At 36.0% G+C, this 17,753-nt stretch overlaps 5 protein-coding genes across 5 annotated transcripts; 1 reads left to right on the forward strand and 4 right to left on the reverse strand.

The window, feature by feature from the left end:
* Nucleotides 1-761: 761 nt before the first annotated feature.
* On the forward strand, nt 762-1,745 carry PKNH_1030300 (serine/arginine-rich splicing factor 12, putative; the record flags this gene model as incomplete). Its single annotated transcript, XM_002259750.1, has 1 exon — nt 762-1,745. The coding sequence occupies one exon, from the start codon at nt 762-764 to the stop codon at nt 1,743-1,745; it is 984 nt and encodes a 327-aa protein (XP_002259786.1).
* Nucleotides 1,746-3,861: 2,116 nt separating this feature from the next.
* Nucleotides 3,862-4,581, reverse strand: PKNH_1030400 (conserved Plasmodium protein, unknown function; the record flags this gene model as incomplete). The annotated part of the gene is made up of 1 exon (XM_002259751.1): nt 3,862-4,581. The coding sequence occupies one exon, from the start codon at nt 4,579-4,581 to the stop codon at nt 3,862-3,864; it is 720 nt and encodes a 239-aa protein (XP_002259787.1).
* A 1,612-nt stretch (nt 4,582-6,193) lies between these two features.
* On the reverse strand, nt 6,194-7,270 carry PKNH_1030500 (merozoite surface protein 3; the record flags this gene model as incomplete). The annotated part of the gene is made up of 1 exon (XM_002259752.1): nt 6,194-7,270. One exon carries the CDS (start codon nt 7,268-7,270, stop codon nt 6,194-6,196), a length of 1,077 nt encoding a protein of 358 aa, XP_002259788.1.
* Nucleotides 7,271-9,143: 1,873 nt separating this feature from the next.
* Nucleotides 9,144-12,029, reverse strand: PKNH_1030600 (merozoite surface protein 3, putative; the record flags this gene model as incomplete). The annotated part of the gene is made up of 1 exon (XM_002259753.1): nt 9,144-12,029. One exon carries the CDS (start codon nt 12,027-12,029, stop codon nt 9,144-9,146), a length of 2,886 nt encoding a protein of 961 aa, XP_002259789.1.
* Nucleotides 12,030-13,682: 1,653 nt separating this feature from the next.
* Nucleotides 13,683-16,274, reverse strand: PKNH_1030700 (conserved Plasmodium protein, unknown function; the record flags this gene model as incomplete). Its single annotated transcript, XM_002259754.1, has 1 exon — nt 13,683-16,274. One exon carries the CDS (start codon nt 16,272-16,274, stop codon nt 13,683-13,685), a length of 2,592 nt encoding a protein of 863 aa, XP_002259790.1.
* Nucleotides 16,275-17,753: the final 1,479 nt, after the last annotated feature.

The following is a 17,753-nucleotide window of genomic DNA, read 5'->3' on the forward strand; positions in this document are numbered from 1 at the left end:
TGTATATAAGTGAACACGTAAAAACCTACAATCACTCGTTCCTGAAGGGAGCAGCTGACAAATGCAGCTTACGTTTAGGAGTAAGCCAGATAAAGTAGCTGAATCGGCCGAACCAACTGTAGACCCCCAATTTTCCAGAATCGTGCATCTGCCCAGAGTCCCCCTCGAGTTAACCCTCGTTTGAATCTCCACATTTTCTCCATTTAACGCTTTTGTATATTTAAACATATACCTTTATATATGCACACATAAAATACAGCACGTACCGATACATGCCTGTGTGGAGAGAGCAGTTCTTAAAGCGCTATTCTTTTGTACACTTTAGTGCATAACGGAGCTGTACATTATGATGTGCTAGTGTATGTTATGCGATATATCAGTGTATAATATAGTAGAGAAGTACACATCGCGAAGAGCATCATCGAGTATCTGTATAGTGCGTATTTAACTTGACTATCACGTTGAAACGCTTTTTAAAGATCGCACGCGTTTGCAAAGGTCGGGTGGACTTAGGTAGAGGATTATACTTGAGTTGTAAAGTGTCTATCAAGGGAGCGTAACAGATTGACAGTGGGTAAACATAGCGGAGAATTGTGTGGACGAAATTTAGAAAAGTGGGCTAAGGTTGGTTATAATAGGCCAGAAGCAGTATACCGAGTGGAACGAAAAAGCAAAAAGGATACTAGGCGGCATACTCCGCACAAAGATTGACAAGCCACGAACACGTGAACACACGAACAGAACATACGAGCGCAGACAAGATGGGGCCTTACATGCACCAGAGGAATCAACCCATGTCCCTGTTGATCAGGAAACTCAAGTATGACACGTCGCCATCGATGGTACGAGAAAAATTTAAAAGATTTGGAGCTATCAAAGATGTGTACCTACCGATAGATTACTACACGAAGGAACCGAGAGGATTCGGATTCGTTGAATTTTACGACCCCAAGGATGCTGAGGTAGCACTAAAAGAAATGAACGGGGCGGAGATAGATGGAAATAGAGTAGAAGTTTTTGTAGCCCAAAAGGGAAGGTCAGATCCAAGAGTTATGAGATATAAAGAAAAGGGAGGAATCCCACAAGGACAATATCCCTATAGAAAATATTCAGATTATAGAAGTAGAAAAAGATACATCTCCAAATCCAATTCTAGATACAGATCCTATTCTAGAGATAAAATAAGAAGGAGAGATGATAGATCCAGGGAAAGGTTTAGATCTAGAAATAGAGATAGCTACGACAGAAGGATGGAAAGTCATAGGGATAGAAAAAATTATTATCCTAAAAGTAGTTACAATAAATATAGAAATAAGGATTACGATCGAAGTCGCAGTAGGAGCAGAAGATCCAGAGATTACAGAGATGACAGCCCAAGATATAAAGAAAAAAGAAAGTATGATAAATACTACCGAAGTAGCAGTAGAAGGGTAAGCAGGGGCGGAGGTGCTGGGGATGATAAGTATGAACGTAAAAGTAGACATGACAGAAAAGATAATTATAAATCTAAATATGACAGTAATGATGAATATAGTGATGAAACTAGAAATTCTAGTAAGCATTCAAAAAAGCAACATGCTTCTAAATCTATATCTTTTAATACGGACAAGGAGGAGGGCAGAAAAAAAGATGACAATGCTAATGATAAGGATAATTCGAAGGATTGGCGAGAAAGTGAAGAGAGAGATGATGAACATAGCAACAGGAGGGAATCTGTAAATAGCCAGGATGAGGAGTCAAGTTAGGCTGTTTCCTCTTCCTTCCTGGGTGTGGCTGGACTATAAAGGAGCAGGCAGACTAATGGATGAACCGGTAAGTGTGTACTCGCCATGGTGTTCTCTATGGAGGGAAATAATGTGATTTACTCGTGAAGGGGCCAAGCGTGTGGTCGTGTTACCTGTTCTTAGGCGGGTCTGCGCACCTTGTGCTGTGAAAATGTGCATGTATATGTGTACGTGAAAGGATGCTTCGAAGAGGTTGTCATGTAACTTCTAGTGTGATTCCCTTCCCTTTAAACATCTCCTCCTCAATTTCTTCATTCCTTTTATAGAACAACCAAGAGGTTCACATTTTGTTAAGCAGGGCGTTTTCCAAAAGCTTAATTTTTATTTTCAAGCATATAAGCAAAAGTGAATTCATAACACCCCTTAGGAAGATGAGAATCCTCATGTCTTCATACACGCGTGTTGCTACGCTGTACGAGTTGTGTTTCGGTGGTTATGCTTCGCCCGTTGCGCTTTGCCTGCAACATTTCTCCAGCCACGATTAGCCAGTGACGCTTTGTTAACCAAGTTTTGCCAGGTGCACCTAATCACTCGCGTTTTTCTCTCCCCTTCTTTTTTTTTTTAATTATTTTTTCTTTTGCATTCTTCATATATAATTAATAAAAAAATTTAGTAAGTAATATATTTCTCATTTTCCTATTACGTTTTTTTTTTTTTTTTTTTTTTTTTTTTTCCTGCCATCCCCTTTTCTCCATTATTGTGCCACCCAAAACGATTTATTTAGTATAATGTTGTTGGTTTTTAATTATAAGTATTTCAAAAAAAAAAAAAAAAAAAGATTAAAATGCATTTTTAAAATACCAAATGTATGGAAAGGGAAAGAAATTAAATCACGAGAGAATAAAAAAAAAAAAAAAAAAAGGCCAAGAACCTCGTGGAACACGCACAAGCAACCTAACTGAACACAATATACCATGCTTGATATAACATACATACTACTTACAAATACACACGTAAACAAGAACGCAAACGCACGCGCAACCATAATCTTCTTCTCTCTTCGTTTCCACTTTTATGGTAAAGACATGTATATGAATATTCGGAGCAAGGCATAATTTGATTTGGGTTAGAGAAGAAAATTCTAGACATTCTAGAGGAAAAAAATTGAACAAAGAAGAGGACGGGGTGGTGTTACAAGATGTTTTTTTTTTTTTTCTTTTTTTTTTTTGTGTATCCAGTAATTGTTTTAAAAATTCGTTCCTGTTCTTTTATCACATTCTTTTTTCCATCCTTTTTCGTGACAACGGTGAGATTAAAAGAGAAAGAAAACGTGATAGAAGCTGGAATAGATGTTTCAAAAAATCGTGAAAAGTTTAGAAATACGGCAGATGGTGACTACATGGCAAGGAGAGCACACATTTGAACAAGGGCGATGATGAGTGAATATGTTTGTCCATGCGATGTACTATTCATCTTTGAAGGACTTGTTGCTTCGTTGCTATGGTGGAACATCGGCTACCCTAGAATTTGAAGTTTTTAAAGGCTGCTCTGTTATGAACAGGTGGTGATTTTCTTTACCAGTTTGATGAAGTAACATGTATACTTTCAGGCGTTGTTTATTTTTTTAAAAACGCCTTTCTCTTTTTTGAAGTTTTAATTCATAACAAATTTATCATGTTTTTTGTTTCTTTCCTTCTTTTTGTCTTGCCCCCAGGAATTTACCAATTATGATGGCTGCTTTTTGCATCCTTTTTTTTTTTTTTTTTGTTACTGTGTGATTCTTTTTTTGTTGTTTCTCAGTTGCCTCGCTTTTCTACTTTTCGGATTGGCCATTTTGCCACGAATCCTTTTACATTTTCTCTCCTTTTGGTGGCTTGCTAATTGAGTAGCCCCCCTCGAAATGATGGTCACTGAGAAAGGAGCTATTAACATACACACAAACATAAACTGTTTCCATTTCAAGAATGTCCATCTGTACAATTCTGACCGCTTGGACATGAACAAATGTTGGATTGTACGCGTATCCCAGATGGTGAACGTTTCTCAGCGTAAAATTTCCAGAAGGTTTTTACTTTACACGTGAATTTTCAATGTACAGTAAAACACGTTTTGCAATTTTTTTTTTTTTTTTGCGACTTTACAATTGTAAAAAGAAGAGAACCATTATTTTGATAATGTCATTGATTCTATTTTCAAGTTCTTTGTCTCCTATGATTAATTTGATCAGATCCTTCAGGGGCCCTTCTGTCGATTTAAAATATTCTTCTATATTGGGGCAAGGTTGGCAACATTCCCGATTAGCTTGCGCGTCATTTGGGGATGCATCCTTTCCTTCCTGGGCTATTTTTTCGGCTTCCTGTCCCTCCTGTGTTTGCTGCTGATGATGATCGTTCTCGCCCTTTCTGTCCGCCTCCCCCACCTGCTCATCGTCATCCTCCTCTTCCTCTTCATCAACATCATCTTCCACTTCCAACATCTGCACCTCGTCCTTTACTTCCTCATTCTTACCATTTACATTATTAGAATCTTGCAATGATATTTCCACAGGCTTCAGGGTGTGTTGATTCATTGTCTTCAAAGATTCATGCGATTCTTTATTTTTGGATTCCTTCACTTCATCCGTAAATTCCTTAGTCTCTTCCGAGGTCTCTTTCATTACATCTTTGGTACTGTCCTCGTCTCTCCCTTCTTGTGCGCTTGTTGGAAATTCATCTTCAGAGGGAATTTCTTCCTTTGGCATTTCATTCCTCAAGTTTATATTATTCATATTTCGAATTTTACCCCATACAGCCCCATTTTTCTGCATGTATAAATTTAAAATAGAAATGAAAAGGATGACACCGAGGAATTGCCTCATTCTGAAAAAGCGTGTTAAGATGGTGGAACGGAACTATTTTTAATCGATTTAAAAAAGTGGAACTTTTAACGGAATGCGGTTCATAGAAAACAATCCTTTCGATTTAATTTTTTTTTTTTTTTCAGAAGGGGATTATTAATATTATAGGATAAGTAAATGTTTAGATTTGCTAGAATTTAGGATCACATACGAACGGGAAAGTATACATATACATGTCAACTAAGGTAAACAGAGTATGACACACGGTTCAGAAAAAAAAAAAAAAATTCTTCAGTGCATTAAGTTTTAATAGATGAAATTAATTTTGTTAGTGCCACTCCAGTATATTTTTCAGCACCTGTGCATGCAAGCGTGTTATATATGGATATATATTGTGTACACGTTTGTGTATGTATTCCTTTTTTCGGTCACATCTTACCTGCACTTGTTCGTGCCATTTTCACTCGCAGCAGGACCCAACTAAGAACTGGTCTGGGTATGGGAGAGCAAGAACAAAATTTCGTGCTTCTTTTGCGCAAGGAGTCTCATCGCCTTTATTGCGTGATAAATATATATATCTAAGGGAACTTTAAATGATCCATGTGAAATGCCCTTTTATTTAGGGGCCTCAGCTAAACGAAAAATAAATAAAATGCAAAAAAAAAAAAAATAAATAAAACAACGCATACAGATAGAATGTCTCAACTGGGAGTAATTTCTGGAGGTAGTCCACAGATGGTCCACAAATCAGTATCTACCCAGGAAAATGGGGGTTATTCTGTTTGCACCTTTTGAGGAATTTTTTTTTTTTTTAAATACTAAAAGGGGACACACTTCCGTGTGTCATTATGCGCAAACAAAATCATGTCATCCTATATTTATATTTCTCCTTTTCAAAATATGGGCATGAAAAAAAAAAATGCACAATTTATTAAATTTGTGTTATGCAATATGTATGAAAAAGGGAAGATGCATCCACTGAACTCAGATTCCGAGCGTGCCAGAGAATTCCCTTAATAGAGTTTTTTCCTCCAAAACAATTTCGTGCAGACAAAAGTTCCTCCTTGTGTGCTTCTCCAATGCGATACTTTTTAATGATCATAATAGTTCGCTTAATGTAATTCACGATTGGTGATTGGAAATAGGACAAGAGAGAGTGACATTGTATTTGGGTTGACAAGGTAGAGGATATTTATCCCATGCGGTTAACATACTTGTGATGTTTACCCCATTTCGAGATTCACTCCATTTAGGGCCTAGGGGATGAAAATACACATAACTATATTTTAAGCAGACATAGTTGTCTCGTCAGTTGTTGTGTCTACTGAGAAGAGTAAAACGGAAGATGCAATCATGTACATTGGGGGGAGGGGGGTTTTCATTCATGTCATTTTGATAGATCTACACGGATCGGTCCCATTTGGTGGGAAATAAAAATGAGTGCGTGTTATGATTAACATTTTTTTTTTTTATCTTATAATGGACGTAGAAACAACTGCAAAATGGCACAAAAAGGATGTATTTTTTTTTTTTTTTTTTTTTTTTTTTTCTCATTATATTTGTTCATTCTGGCGGATAAGGCACCCCACCATCTTACGTTCAGCCTTTTCCTTTCACGAACGCGTGAGTTAGCTTACCAGAATTTCAAATATTTTATAAACTCCTTAATTTTGTTTATAAGAAGTTGCACCCAATTGAAAAATACGTTCTTTTGTTCCTGTTGGGGACTTCCCAATTCAGGCTGCAGTGCTTGTTCTTGGACCTTTTCTGCATCTGCGTGTCCTTCCTTTAAGCTTTTTTCTTCGTAGAGCAACTCTGAGCTGTTTTGCCCAGGTTGGTTGATTGCTCCTTCTACAGCTTTACTTTCCGCTGCGGGTTGGGGGCTGGCCGGAGTTGCTTCTGCCTCTGTTACTTTCTCCTGAGGAGTCGCTTCTTTCTGGGTAGGCGTTGCTTTAGCGTCTACTGCTACCACTGCTGGTGTTTTATTTGCGTCCTTCTTTTTCAAATTCTCCTTCTTCGGCTTCAAATTTTCTGGAATTGGAATTTGCATTTTTTCCAACTCAGATGCTTCGGCTTCCTTCTTGCCAGCTTTGAGTGTTTCTATTGAGTTTTTTTTTACGTATGTGGCTGCACGTTCTGCTAAATCCTTAGCCTTTTCCGCTTTATTCTTTGCTTCCTTTGCATCTTCTATATGTGTGGCTTCTTTGGCTTCCTTGACGGCATTTATGGCATCATTTTCTGCCCTTTTTGCGTCTTTCGCTGTGAGAATGGAATCCACCTTTGTCTCTGACTCAGATTCCGGCTTGATGTTTTCCTCTGGAATATTTCCCAAATGCGTTATTACCTTTTGAGACGCTTTGGTTGCCAAGTCCGCTAACATTTTTGCCTCTTCAGCTAAAAGCTCTGCTTCTTCAGCTATTTCTTCTATCTGCTTTTTCTCCTGTTCGCTTGGTATATGCACAGGCACATTCGGTTCCGCCACATTATCTTCTTCCGTTTCTTCATCATTTTCATTTTCCTCATTTAGGTTCTTGTTTGAGATGTCATTATCGTCGCTGCTCGCACCAAGAATATTTTTGCCATGAGATGAAGACCCGGTCCTAATGTTAGGTTTTCCTCCTTTGATTATTTCATTTTTTACAAGGCTATATTGGAGTATGTAAAAATTCAGGAAAAATATAAAAAGAGAAAAACTCCAAATGCGTTTCATGATGTATATATCTATATGTGTATAATTTTTTTTTAAAAAAAAGGAGAGTGAACTATTTTGATGTGCAAGAGAATGAGAAGGATGTTAGCACTTTGGGTGTTATTTCACGGGATGTGTGTGTGGTTGAAGAGGAAATTATATTTTACTTTTGCTTCGTTTATCTTTTCTATGTCTATATAATAGAACAAACTGGACTTGAAAAAGATAACTGCACTGAGTGAGGAAAGAGCAAAAATGGAAAGGTGCCAATTGTTAATATGAAATAAAATGTACACGTTAGAAAAAGTTAATTGTTAACTGCGACTTCAGAATCATCCTTTTGAGTGGCACATTGGAAAATGAGGATGAATGATGTGGTTGAAAAATGTAGGTGGGAAAATGAAGATGAAAAATGAATATTAAAGAACAACGTGAAATTTGTAAATTAAAAGGTGCAAATTAAAAATTGGTGTTTTAATCAGAGGGGCAGAACGAACAGGTTAAGATGGCAACGACATTACTTTTGTGAATCGCGTACGGTGAATGGCGCGACAACTTTGAAGAAACAACGGAAAAAAAAAAAAAATAAATAAATAAATAATATACAAATATATATATATATATATAATATAATGTGTATGCATCCAAAGTGGCAACAAATCTTTTAAATGGTTCTACATGTAATGCCCCTTTGCGCGTGAAAAAGTGCACGCACCCCCTTCAATGAAATTAATTCTCCCGTATATACCCCCATTTTATGTATATATTTTTCTACTAAATATACTGTGTGTGTTCAATAGACATTTTTCACGCGCTCGTTTTTTCCCCTCATAGTATGTGTAAAATCAGGGCGTGGTATATATATGTGCACAAGGAGGGACGAGGAAGGAAAAACAAATACGTAGTACTCTCAACTATAAGAAAAGACTCTTTCTGATTTTTTTTTTTTTTTTTTTTTTTTTTTTTTCTTGCGCTATTTAATTTGTTCAATAAAATGTCATGTTACTTATTTTACAAAAAAAATATATTTTTACTTAAGTGATGTACAAAATTGGGCGGAACCACAGAAACGTCAAATTTTATTTCCGTAGCGATTGAACAAAATTTACGGCAGATTTTGCCGAAAATTTTTCTTTTTTCTCACTTGTAGAGCGAATTGCCGGTCGTTTGGTAACTACCTTGTTTTATTAATATTCTTTCCGAAAGAAAAAATAAAAAAATAAAAGTACAAATGTAGAAAAAATAAAAAACTACCGGAAGAAGAAAAATTTAAATAAATCTTAAAGAAAATGCCAGGGGGGTGATATTGCGTCGCGTAGCTCTTCAGCGAAACCACAAAAATGAAAATTCCCCTGAGGCTTCCTTTTTGCAGACAAAACAAAAAAAAGGTACCATTATAATAATCCGTTAAAAAAAAAATAAGACAACTACTTTTATGTACATATAAGTGCATATGCGCAACCGCAGATTGCATTTGGTACGTTACTCTGGTAATTGAAATTTATTCTTTCCACACACTAAAGGATATATATCTATCTATATACATATATATAATATATATATAATATATATATAATATATATATAATATATATATAATATATATATAATATATATATAATATATATATAATATATATATAATATATATATTTTGCAATTTTGCACTTTTTCTGATTTCGTCACACTCTTCCTAGCGGTACCATGTTTGGAGGAGACTTCTCCCGCTGCGTCATTCGAGTGTAGCCGTGTCAGTGGCTCGTTCCGTTGTCTGCTCCATAGTTTGTCTAACAATAAGTGTAGCCATCTTTGAGTCAATTTTTAAAGCGGCTATAAAGGGGGCACATAAATGATGGATATTTGCTGATAAAGGTGAAATATTTCACATGCAGTTTTTTACCAGGTCAGAATAAACTGATTTAAATCTTCAGCGAAATCCTTGAGCGTGTCTAGGACTGTCGTGTCCCCGTCAAGTGTGTTCATTATATTTTTTGTTATTTGATCAACTTTTTTTTTTAAGTCGATAAAATTTTTATTGTTATCTGTGAGGAGCGCTTGGGCTTTGCTATCACTTAATGGTTTGACAACCTGTTCTGGGGATTGCACATTTGAATTTTGTTCTTTAGGAGGAGTGTCACTGGGGGGCGTATTTTCTTCCGTTTCTTCTCCTTGGTTTGCTTTTTCTAGCTCTCCTTCTTGCACGGTCGATTGGTCTACTTCTTCTTTCTCTTCTACTTTTACCTGTCCCTCTTCTTCAACGACATCATTCTCTTCTTCTTCCTCCTCGTCCTCATCATCATCATTGTCATCCTCCACGTCATCTTCCACATCATCTGCTACTTCTTCTTCTCCCTCCTCATCTGCTTCTTCTTTTTCTGCAGGATTGTCTTCTTTATTTCCCGGATCTTCGACTTCGTGTTCCACCTCTTCATTTATATCTATTACATTAAGACTTTCATCTTCAGGTATTTCCAATGGTTCTAATACGTCTTGCTTTATCAGTTTCAGGTATTCGAATTCAGTTTTCAGTACATACATTTTTGCTTTTTTGTGTGCTTTTTGTGCCTTTTTAGAAGCGTCTATTGCTTTTATTGCTTCTTCTTTGGCTTCTTCCAGCGTATTGGTTTTTTTCGCCTTATCTGCTGCAGCATTTGCTTCTTCTGCTTCAATTGTTACTTTTTTTACTTCAGCTTCTGCTACTTTTCCAGCCTCTTCAGCTGCTTGTTTTTCTTCTTCTGATACTTTGGTTTCCTTTACTTTTGCTTCTAACTCTTTTATTTCTTGTTCCTCTTTTTTTACATCTTCTACTACTTTATATGCTTGAGCTTTTGCTGCTTCTGCTTTGGCTACTTCTGCTGCTTTCTGTGCCTTTTTAGAAGCGTCTATTGCTTTCTGCGTAAAATTAAATGTCTCCTGTGCCTTATGGTTTGCTTGTTCCACCGCTTGTAATGCCTTTTCTTGTGCTTTTTCTAATGTACTTTTTATATTTTCTCCTTGTGCTGCTTCTGCTTCATTAGCTGCTTCCGTCACCATTAATAATAGATATTCTAATGTGTATGCTTCCTGTGCAGCTTCTATTGCTTCCATCTCAGCTTTCTCTTCTTCCTTTTTTGCAGTTTCTACTTCTGCTTCTGCGGATTTTACAGCCTCTACTATTTTTGCAACATTTTTAAAATTTCCAGATACCTTTTCTGCTTCCTTTTTTGCATTTTCCGCCGTTTTTGCTGCCTCTTTTGCTTTGTTTTTCTCTTCATCAGCTACCCGTGCTAACCTCGTTGCTTCCTGTTTCGCTACATGTACCCGTGCAACTGATACGGCTATTTCTGCTTCTTCTTTTGCTTTTTTCGCTATGTCTTTTGCTTCCGTTGCTTTCTGCACTTTTTCCTTAGCTTCATTCACTTTTTCTAATGGTCTTTTTTCTTTTTCTATTTTTTCTATGTTTTTTATTTCTTCCAATAATTTTTCTATTTCTTTTACCTTATTATTTGCTTGTGTTGCCTTTCCTGTTGCTGCTTCCTTAGGTACGTTAGCTGATGTTGCCATTCTTGCTAATTCATCTGCCAGATTTTTTGCTAATGCAGCTTCCTTTGCTGCTATTTTTGCTTCTTCCAATGCCACTATAATTTTTGCTATTCCTGCTAGTATTTGTGCCTGTTCTTTTGATTCCGTGTTTTTTTTCGCTGCTTCCATTGCTTCTTCAGCATGTTGTTCTATGTTCTTTACATTTGTTTCGTTTATTGTTGCATTCTCTCCTTTATTTTCACTTTTCCTTGCAACTTCCATAGCTTCAATTGTTTCAATTGCTTCAGTTGCAGCTCTAGCTGACTCAGTTGCTTTAGTTGTCTTTTGTTTTGCATTTTTCAGTTCTTCCTCTATCTTTTCTAATGCTTGTTCTATATTATTCTTCGCTGTTTCCAACCTTTTCGTTTCTTCTTCTGTTTCTTTCTTTTTAGATTCTTCCATTAATTTTGTTGCCGCCTTTTTTGCGATATCTGCTTCTTCCTTAGCCTTTTGTATTTCTTTCACAGCGTTTTCTGCTTCTTCTTTTGCTTTCTCTGCTTTCTTTTTCGCTTCATATGCATTTGCAACATGCGGTGCTATTTCGACTACCTTTTCTTTTTCTACCACCACCTCATTTTTTACCTCTTCAGCATTATTTGCGTGCAAACTGGCTACAGTAGGTGTATTCGCCCCTTTTCCTTCTTCTGTTTTCTCTTCTTCTTCCCTTGCCTTTATTGTTCCTATTTCCTTTGCCTCTTCTGCTTCTCCTTTTGTATTTGTAGTTTGTTTCAAGGATTCTTTTATTTTTTCTTCGCTTTCTGTTATTTCCTTTTCTCCCTTTTGATTAGGTTGAGGGACTTCAGTTGGTTGAGAATCCTGTTCTTCTGTTACTGTTTCTTGTTTATCCTGTGCCGCTCCTTCTTCACTTTGTGTTTCAATGTTTTCTGTATCTCCTTCTACCTCTTCTTCCGTTTCTTTATTTGTTGGTTTCAAATCGGATTGTTCCTGTTGCTCATTAACTTCTTTTTCTTCAGATTGTCCTGATAATACTTCCTCCATTGCTTCCATTTTGAAATTGCCCTCATCTGTATTATTCAGATAATCAGCATTTTTTCCATTTAAATTATTTTTCCCATTGTGTATGGTGGCCTTTTTTATTGACGAGCCATTTCTCAAGTTGGTCTTCTCAGCATTTACAGTCGCACACTTTTTAGCATCTTCGATGTGCACATACCAAAATACAAAAATGATGTAAAGGGTAATTTTCAAATTGGATTTCATTTTTTTTTGCGAGGGAGAAACTTTAACATTTTAAAGATTTCCCAAAAGGGTGTAAAATAATTGTGTATTTTTAAAAACAATTTTAACCGTATGCTCCTTTTACACTTTTTTTTTTTTTTTTTTTTTGTTTCCTTCTTTGCGAGACGGTTTATGTAAATTTCAAATAAGTGAAAATAAAGGGGAAAAAAAAAAATAATAATTTATATGATACACTACCTTGAACTTCGCAAAATGTACCCGTGCCTAGACTGTACAGAGGTGAAAAAAGTATGGAGAGTAACTGCGCAGAACTAACCTGCTAAAGAAAGGATGTATATTCATCTTTTAAGGAAGACAAAAAAATTCGAGTTGCGTGCGAAATTATACTTTCCTTTTACGCGTGATAAATTTTATTATTTTTTTTTCATTTTTCATTTTTAATTTTGACAAAGTGGAATTCACTTATTGTGTAAATTCCGCATAGTTCATTTCACGTGAGTGCTGAATAACGCGGGAAAAACGGAAGAAAGGAGCGCGCACTGTTTATATGAAGCGACACTCTGTTAGGTTAATTTTCTTTCCTTTAGGTTTGGTTGTCCAATGTCTTCCCCCTTAAGGGGAGGTGGTATTTTAAAGTCGAATGTACAAAATGAAAAAGAACAGTGCGGAAAATTGCCTCACTTTTGGCATGAATGTTGAAAAGTTGAAGAATTTTCAAATATTTCCAAAAAGTAAAGAAAATAAAATATTGAAAATAAATTAACAATAGTTCAGTCATCTAATTGGAATAAGTTTACACATTGACAAAAAGTATCTCCAAAGGGAATTAATATTTGTGTTTCCATGTTATGCACAATTTAGTTGCTAAAAGGTTATTTGAAAAAAAAAATGTAAAAATAGAATTATCGTTAACATTTCTAACAAGCGCTATTATTTTCACCCAAATGGGGGAAACGTTTATAAGAGAACACAAAAAAGTTTAACAAATTAAAAATATATATATATATATATATATATATATATAATAAACGAACAAATATTCGCGTATATAATTTTTAATTAATAATTTGAGTCCATGCTTAAATTCTGTGCAATTTCTGTGGAAGCCTTCGTTACAATGGTGTGGGCTTCGTACCTGCGTCAAAAAGGAGAGAAGGGAAGGCGTAAAAAAAAAAAAGAAAAAAGAAAGGGTATAAAAAGGAAATATTTCTTTTCCTGGGATAAGACACACTGTCGTTGGCAGGTGTAAGTTATAGCTCAGGAGGGAACATAAAAACTGAGCTCATGTACATTTGTAGATTTGTTTGTGTGTGTTGGCTCCATTTCGCTATAAATTCTTACCCCCTCATGAGGAGGAATCCATCCCGCGTGGATTCACCGACAGATACACTTTGGAAGTTTCGTTCGGGCGCATTATTCAAGGAGTGTGAAAAAGTGAAGTGCTCGTTTGTGATGCAAACATGTAGTGCTTATTTTGGTTAATTCGGTTAATTTAGTTAATTTGGTTAATTTGGTTAATTGGGTTAATTGGGTTAATTGGGTTAATCTGCTTAATCTGCGTGGTCAAGGAAAGGGAGATAAGTACCTTCCCTTGTGACGTTATGCAATTCACCTGGCCAAAGCACTCCGGTGTGGGCCCTTCCTATGGGCACACTATAATTTTGCTGATCCATATCAGAACTCGGCATTCCGATCAAAGCTGGAAAGTATGGAGGAGATCTCTTTAAGGGTCTGCTTAATTACACACACGGGTAGATTGAAGTAATACACAGTGTTCATCTTACTATGTGATGAAAAATTTCTGTTGTTCTTCATGTTTGCAAATCTGGGAGTTAATCCTTTAGGAACTTTTACAACGCTTTTTCTTTCGTTAACTTTTTGATTCTTTCTACAATTAGTTAGAATGCCAAGTTCTTCAAAATGTTCAATGGCCTGGTCAATAGTGTTTCCTTCGAGAATGTCTCTTATGTAGGAAGTTTCTGATAGATTGCTGCAGAGGCTTCTAAATCCTCGTTGTATATCAGCATAGGTAATTTCTATGAGCTGCTTTGTATTTTGCTTCTTTTCCTCACAGTCGTTTTTTTCATCATCTGAATTTAAATGTGTATCATTCACTACATTGCATGAAGCATAGAGATAAAATTTTTGAATTAAGGGGAGGCTTTTAATTTTGAAAAGTATATCTTTATGTTCCTCCAATGGAATTTTGTCTGTAATTTTTTTTATGTCTGCAATTAATACAGTGTTATCTTTTGCCGTGTCAAGAAACTCATGGTACTTTTTTTCGATGCTTTTTATTTGATTATCAACAATTACATCAAACGATTGTAATTTTTCCACTTTTATATTTTGCAATACTTCCTTTTTATCCTTGAAGTGAGGGATTTCGCTATCTATTTCATTTTTATATAGCACCTTAAAAGGGCTTTCATAACACCTCTTAGGTGTGCACTGACTAAAGCTGTAAAAAGAGTTATCATCATTTGTGTTATAATTTTTCCTTATCAAAATTTCACTCAATGTTTCGTTGTTGTTTTGTATTTTGATGACCTCCTTTTTTAGCGTTTCGTATCCGATGGAAAATTCATTTTTCTGATCTGTGAATTTTAAATTTTTTGCCTTATCGCTGAATTTGTTGGCTAGCTCAAATTCGTGTAGATTTGGCAGCGGAGTTACATTCTGCTCCAGGAAAAAGTTGTCTTCTGTCTGGTCGGAATTAGATTGGTAATTCAAATTGGAGGTATTCCTCACGTATACCTTTTGCTTTTTAATTATTCTGTGTGTATAGCTGTTCTGGCAGTATGTGTCGTTTGCCTGGTCTTCCTTCTCGTTTGTCGCTTTCCTTTTTCCTCTTGTGTGCGTGTCCACTTCAGGTTGTTCACTTTGGCTGTATTCAGTTTCATCCCCGTTCAACGCGCTCGTCGAGTGATCCTCCCCCTGATCGGCTAGGAGGAGAAAGAGGTTTCTCTTCTCCTGCCTACTGAATATTATATTCATCATAACTTCTTCTTTCAATTTGGTTAAATTTTTTTTTCTCTCATCGAGGTCGGATTTTTTATCGGAGAAAACTCTCAAGATGGCATCGAAGCACGATCTGATGTCTCCGTTCCGGTTAGAAATTTGTCGAACGTGTATATTTAGGGATACTCCTTTGAAAATTTTGGTAACAAATTCTTCCTCCAAAGTGTTTAGCTTATTTCGCACTATGTTCATAAATTGTTTCTCATTGTACGGTTTGTAAATAATCTGGTTAATTTTCATGTGCTTGTAGTCTTTGATTAGATCCAAGCTGTTGGCAATTCCGACGAGTATTATTTTACTGTTTTTTGTTTGGACGCATTCGAACAGATTTTTGACTACGTCTTCATTGAAATTTCTATGGGCATTCTTTGTCTTCAATTCCATGCGTACATTTTTCGTTGCGATAAAATCTAATTCGTCCACAATGACTATTTTTAAATTGTTCAATTTACTCGTATAATTAATGAACACCTTCTTCACCTCCTCCAGACCATTTAAGTTGTACCTGTGCTTGACATCAGTGAGAATGGTCTTTTTATCCTTCTTTATTATTTGTTGTAGGATATCTACAAAGATATCATATGGTTTTTGGCTATTTGAGCAAGAAACATAAAAATAGGAGGCGTCGATATTTTTATAATTCTGCATGGATGTATTTTCGTTCCCCTTTTTCTTCTTCCTTTCATCCGACTTTTGGTTCTTTTCTTTCTCTTTTTCTATCTCCTTAATGATGTAAAATATGCTATATGTTTTTCCCTGACCACTGGGACCAGTGAGAAATATGCCTTCGCCGTCTACATTTTCGGAGCACCTTTTAAGTATTTTTCTAATTTCATCAATTTCTGCTTCTCTCCCTACATCACTGTCGAAATCTTTGGAGTCTAAAAGGGTCTTCGCTTTTTCATAAACTTCGATGTACTTGTTACATTCGTTAATATCATCGATGATTTTTTTTTCTATCTCTTCTAATTTGTTCATATACTTTTCAATTTTTTTTATATTTTCTTCCACTTTGATGGCGTCTATGGAGTTCTCTTCATCTTTCTTTATTCCCTTTGGATTTATTTTCTTTCTATTTATCTGTTTTGTGTCTGTGTCTTCTTTGCACATTTGCACCAAGGTGGTAATCTTCTTATGTTCCTTTTTCTTTGCCTCGTTCAATTTGGCACCGCTTTTTGATCTGCTTTTATTTTCCTCCTCCTTGCTCTTGCTCAAATTTGAGGAAGCATAACTGGCGGCCTTCATTTTGTGTGCTTAACGAGGTGCATAGGGGTATAGAAATGTGCTTGTCGTGGTAGAAAATAAATGAATTGATTAATTAAAAAAGGAAAGAATCAATTGCGCGCGTGGGTAAGATATAATCGTGTTAGTAAAGCCAAAGGGCAGTTTAAAAAAAATAAAATAAAATAATAATATAAAATAAAAAAAAAAAAAAAAAAAAAATTGTATGAAGTTGATAAAAACATATAAGCGTACGTACATGTGTTTAGCAATCTGTATGAGCATCTCCTCACGGGAGTACAAAAAAATTATCCAGACATGTTTCACCTTCCCTGTAATGGTTCATAATTGAGGAGGTATTGAAAATGTCTCCATGGCAGTTTAATGCGCATGTGGTGTTGAGACCCGGCTCTGTTCATCATGTAACTGTCTGGCTCGACGATGCATTGCAAATGGTAGCGGGTGTATAGTAGGGCCCTTTTTAAAGGGGGTGGAAATGTGAAGCAATTTCAAATGGCAAACTCTTTCAACCGTCGAACTTTGTCAAAACGGGAAACTGTATCAAAACGTGGAGATTTGTCAAACATTGATAATTTGTGCTCGCACTAATTTACACACACGTTGTTTAGTGCTATTTACATCCGGGCAGGATTACGGACTTGATTTGATTTCCACTTTCAGTGGCACAAAATATGTGACTTGAGGAAAGGGAATATCAGGGCCATTGTGCTTATCCCCCATGCCCATTTCGTGGCAGTGGGAAGATAAATGTGTGGGATGTAAATTGACAAGCGCAAAAAGGTATGTTTAAATACATGCAGTGCGCTTGAGTTTGATTGTATTTGAATGGTTGTTGAGAAGGAAAGCCACAGTGTTGAAAAGCGGAAGTCAGATAAAATTGACAATGAAAGGTACGTTACGCATACCCACATGTGCGGGGATGCAAATATTAAATTGTAATTTTTTTTATTTTGATAAAAAGATTAAGCACATAATTAAGAAGCGATTTTCACATGGACAAAAGTTTCCCATGCGCGCTTAATTGAACCCCCGTGATGAAAAAAAAAAAAAAAAAAAAAAAAAAAAATACTGTACTATTTTGCATACCTCCAAGAAGGCGGGAAAAAGACACACGTGCTTCTTTTTTTAACAAGCACGAAAATTATTAAAAAAAAAAAAAAAAAAAAAAAAAAAAAAAGGACAAACGAGTGTACAAATGAGATTACACACAACAAAACATACACGATAGCACACACGAGTGCCCGACGCATACATTTGAAGCGCTTTGGAACTAATATGTATCCCACCCCCGGTAGTTTTCCCCGCGCAGGTGTACATACCATGCGTAGGTACTTCCTCAGAAGAATGGCGCCACAGCATTTATGCCCCAAGAGCAAAAAATGTTTGACGTTTCATAATGGAAAGGTAATAGGAAGATGCTAAAAGGTAGGCATTTCACGAAATAGTGCAATAGAAAAATTCCACATGTGTAAGCAGAATGAG

Source organism: Plasmodium knowlesi (genome assembly GCF_000006355.2).
Source record: "Plasmodium knowlesi strain H genome assembly, chromosome: 10".
NCBI lineage: Eukaryota > Apicomplexa > Aconoidasida > Haemosporida > Plasmodiidae > Plasmodium > Plasmodium knowlesi.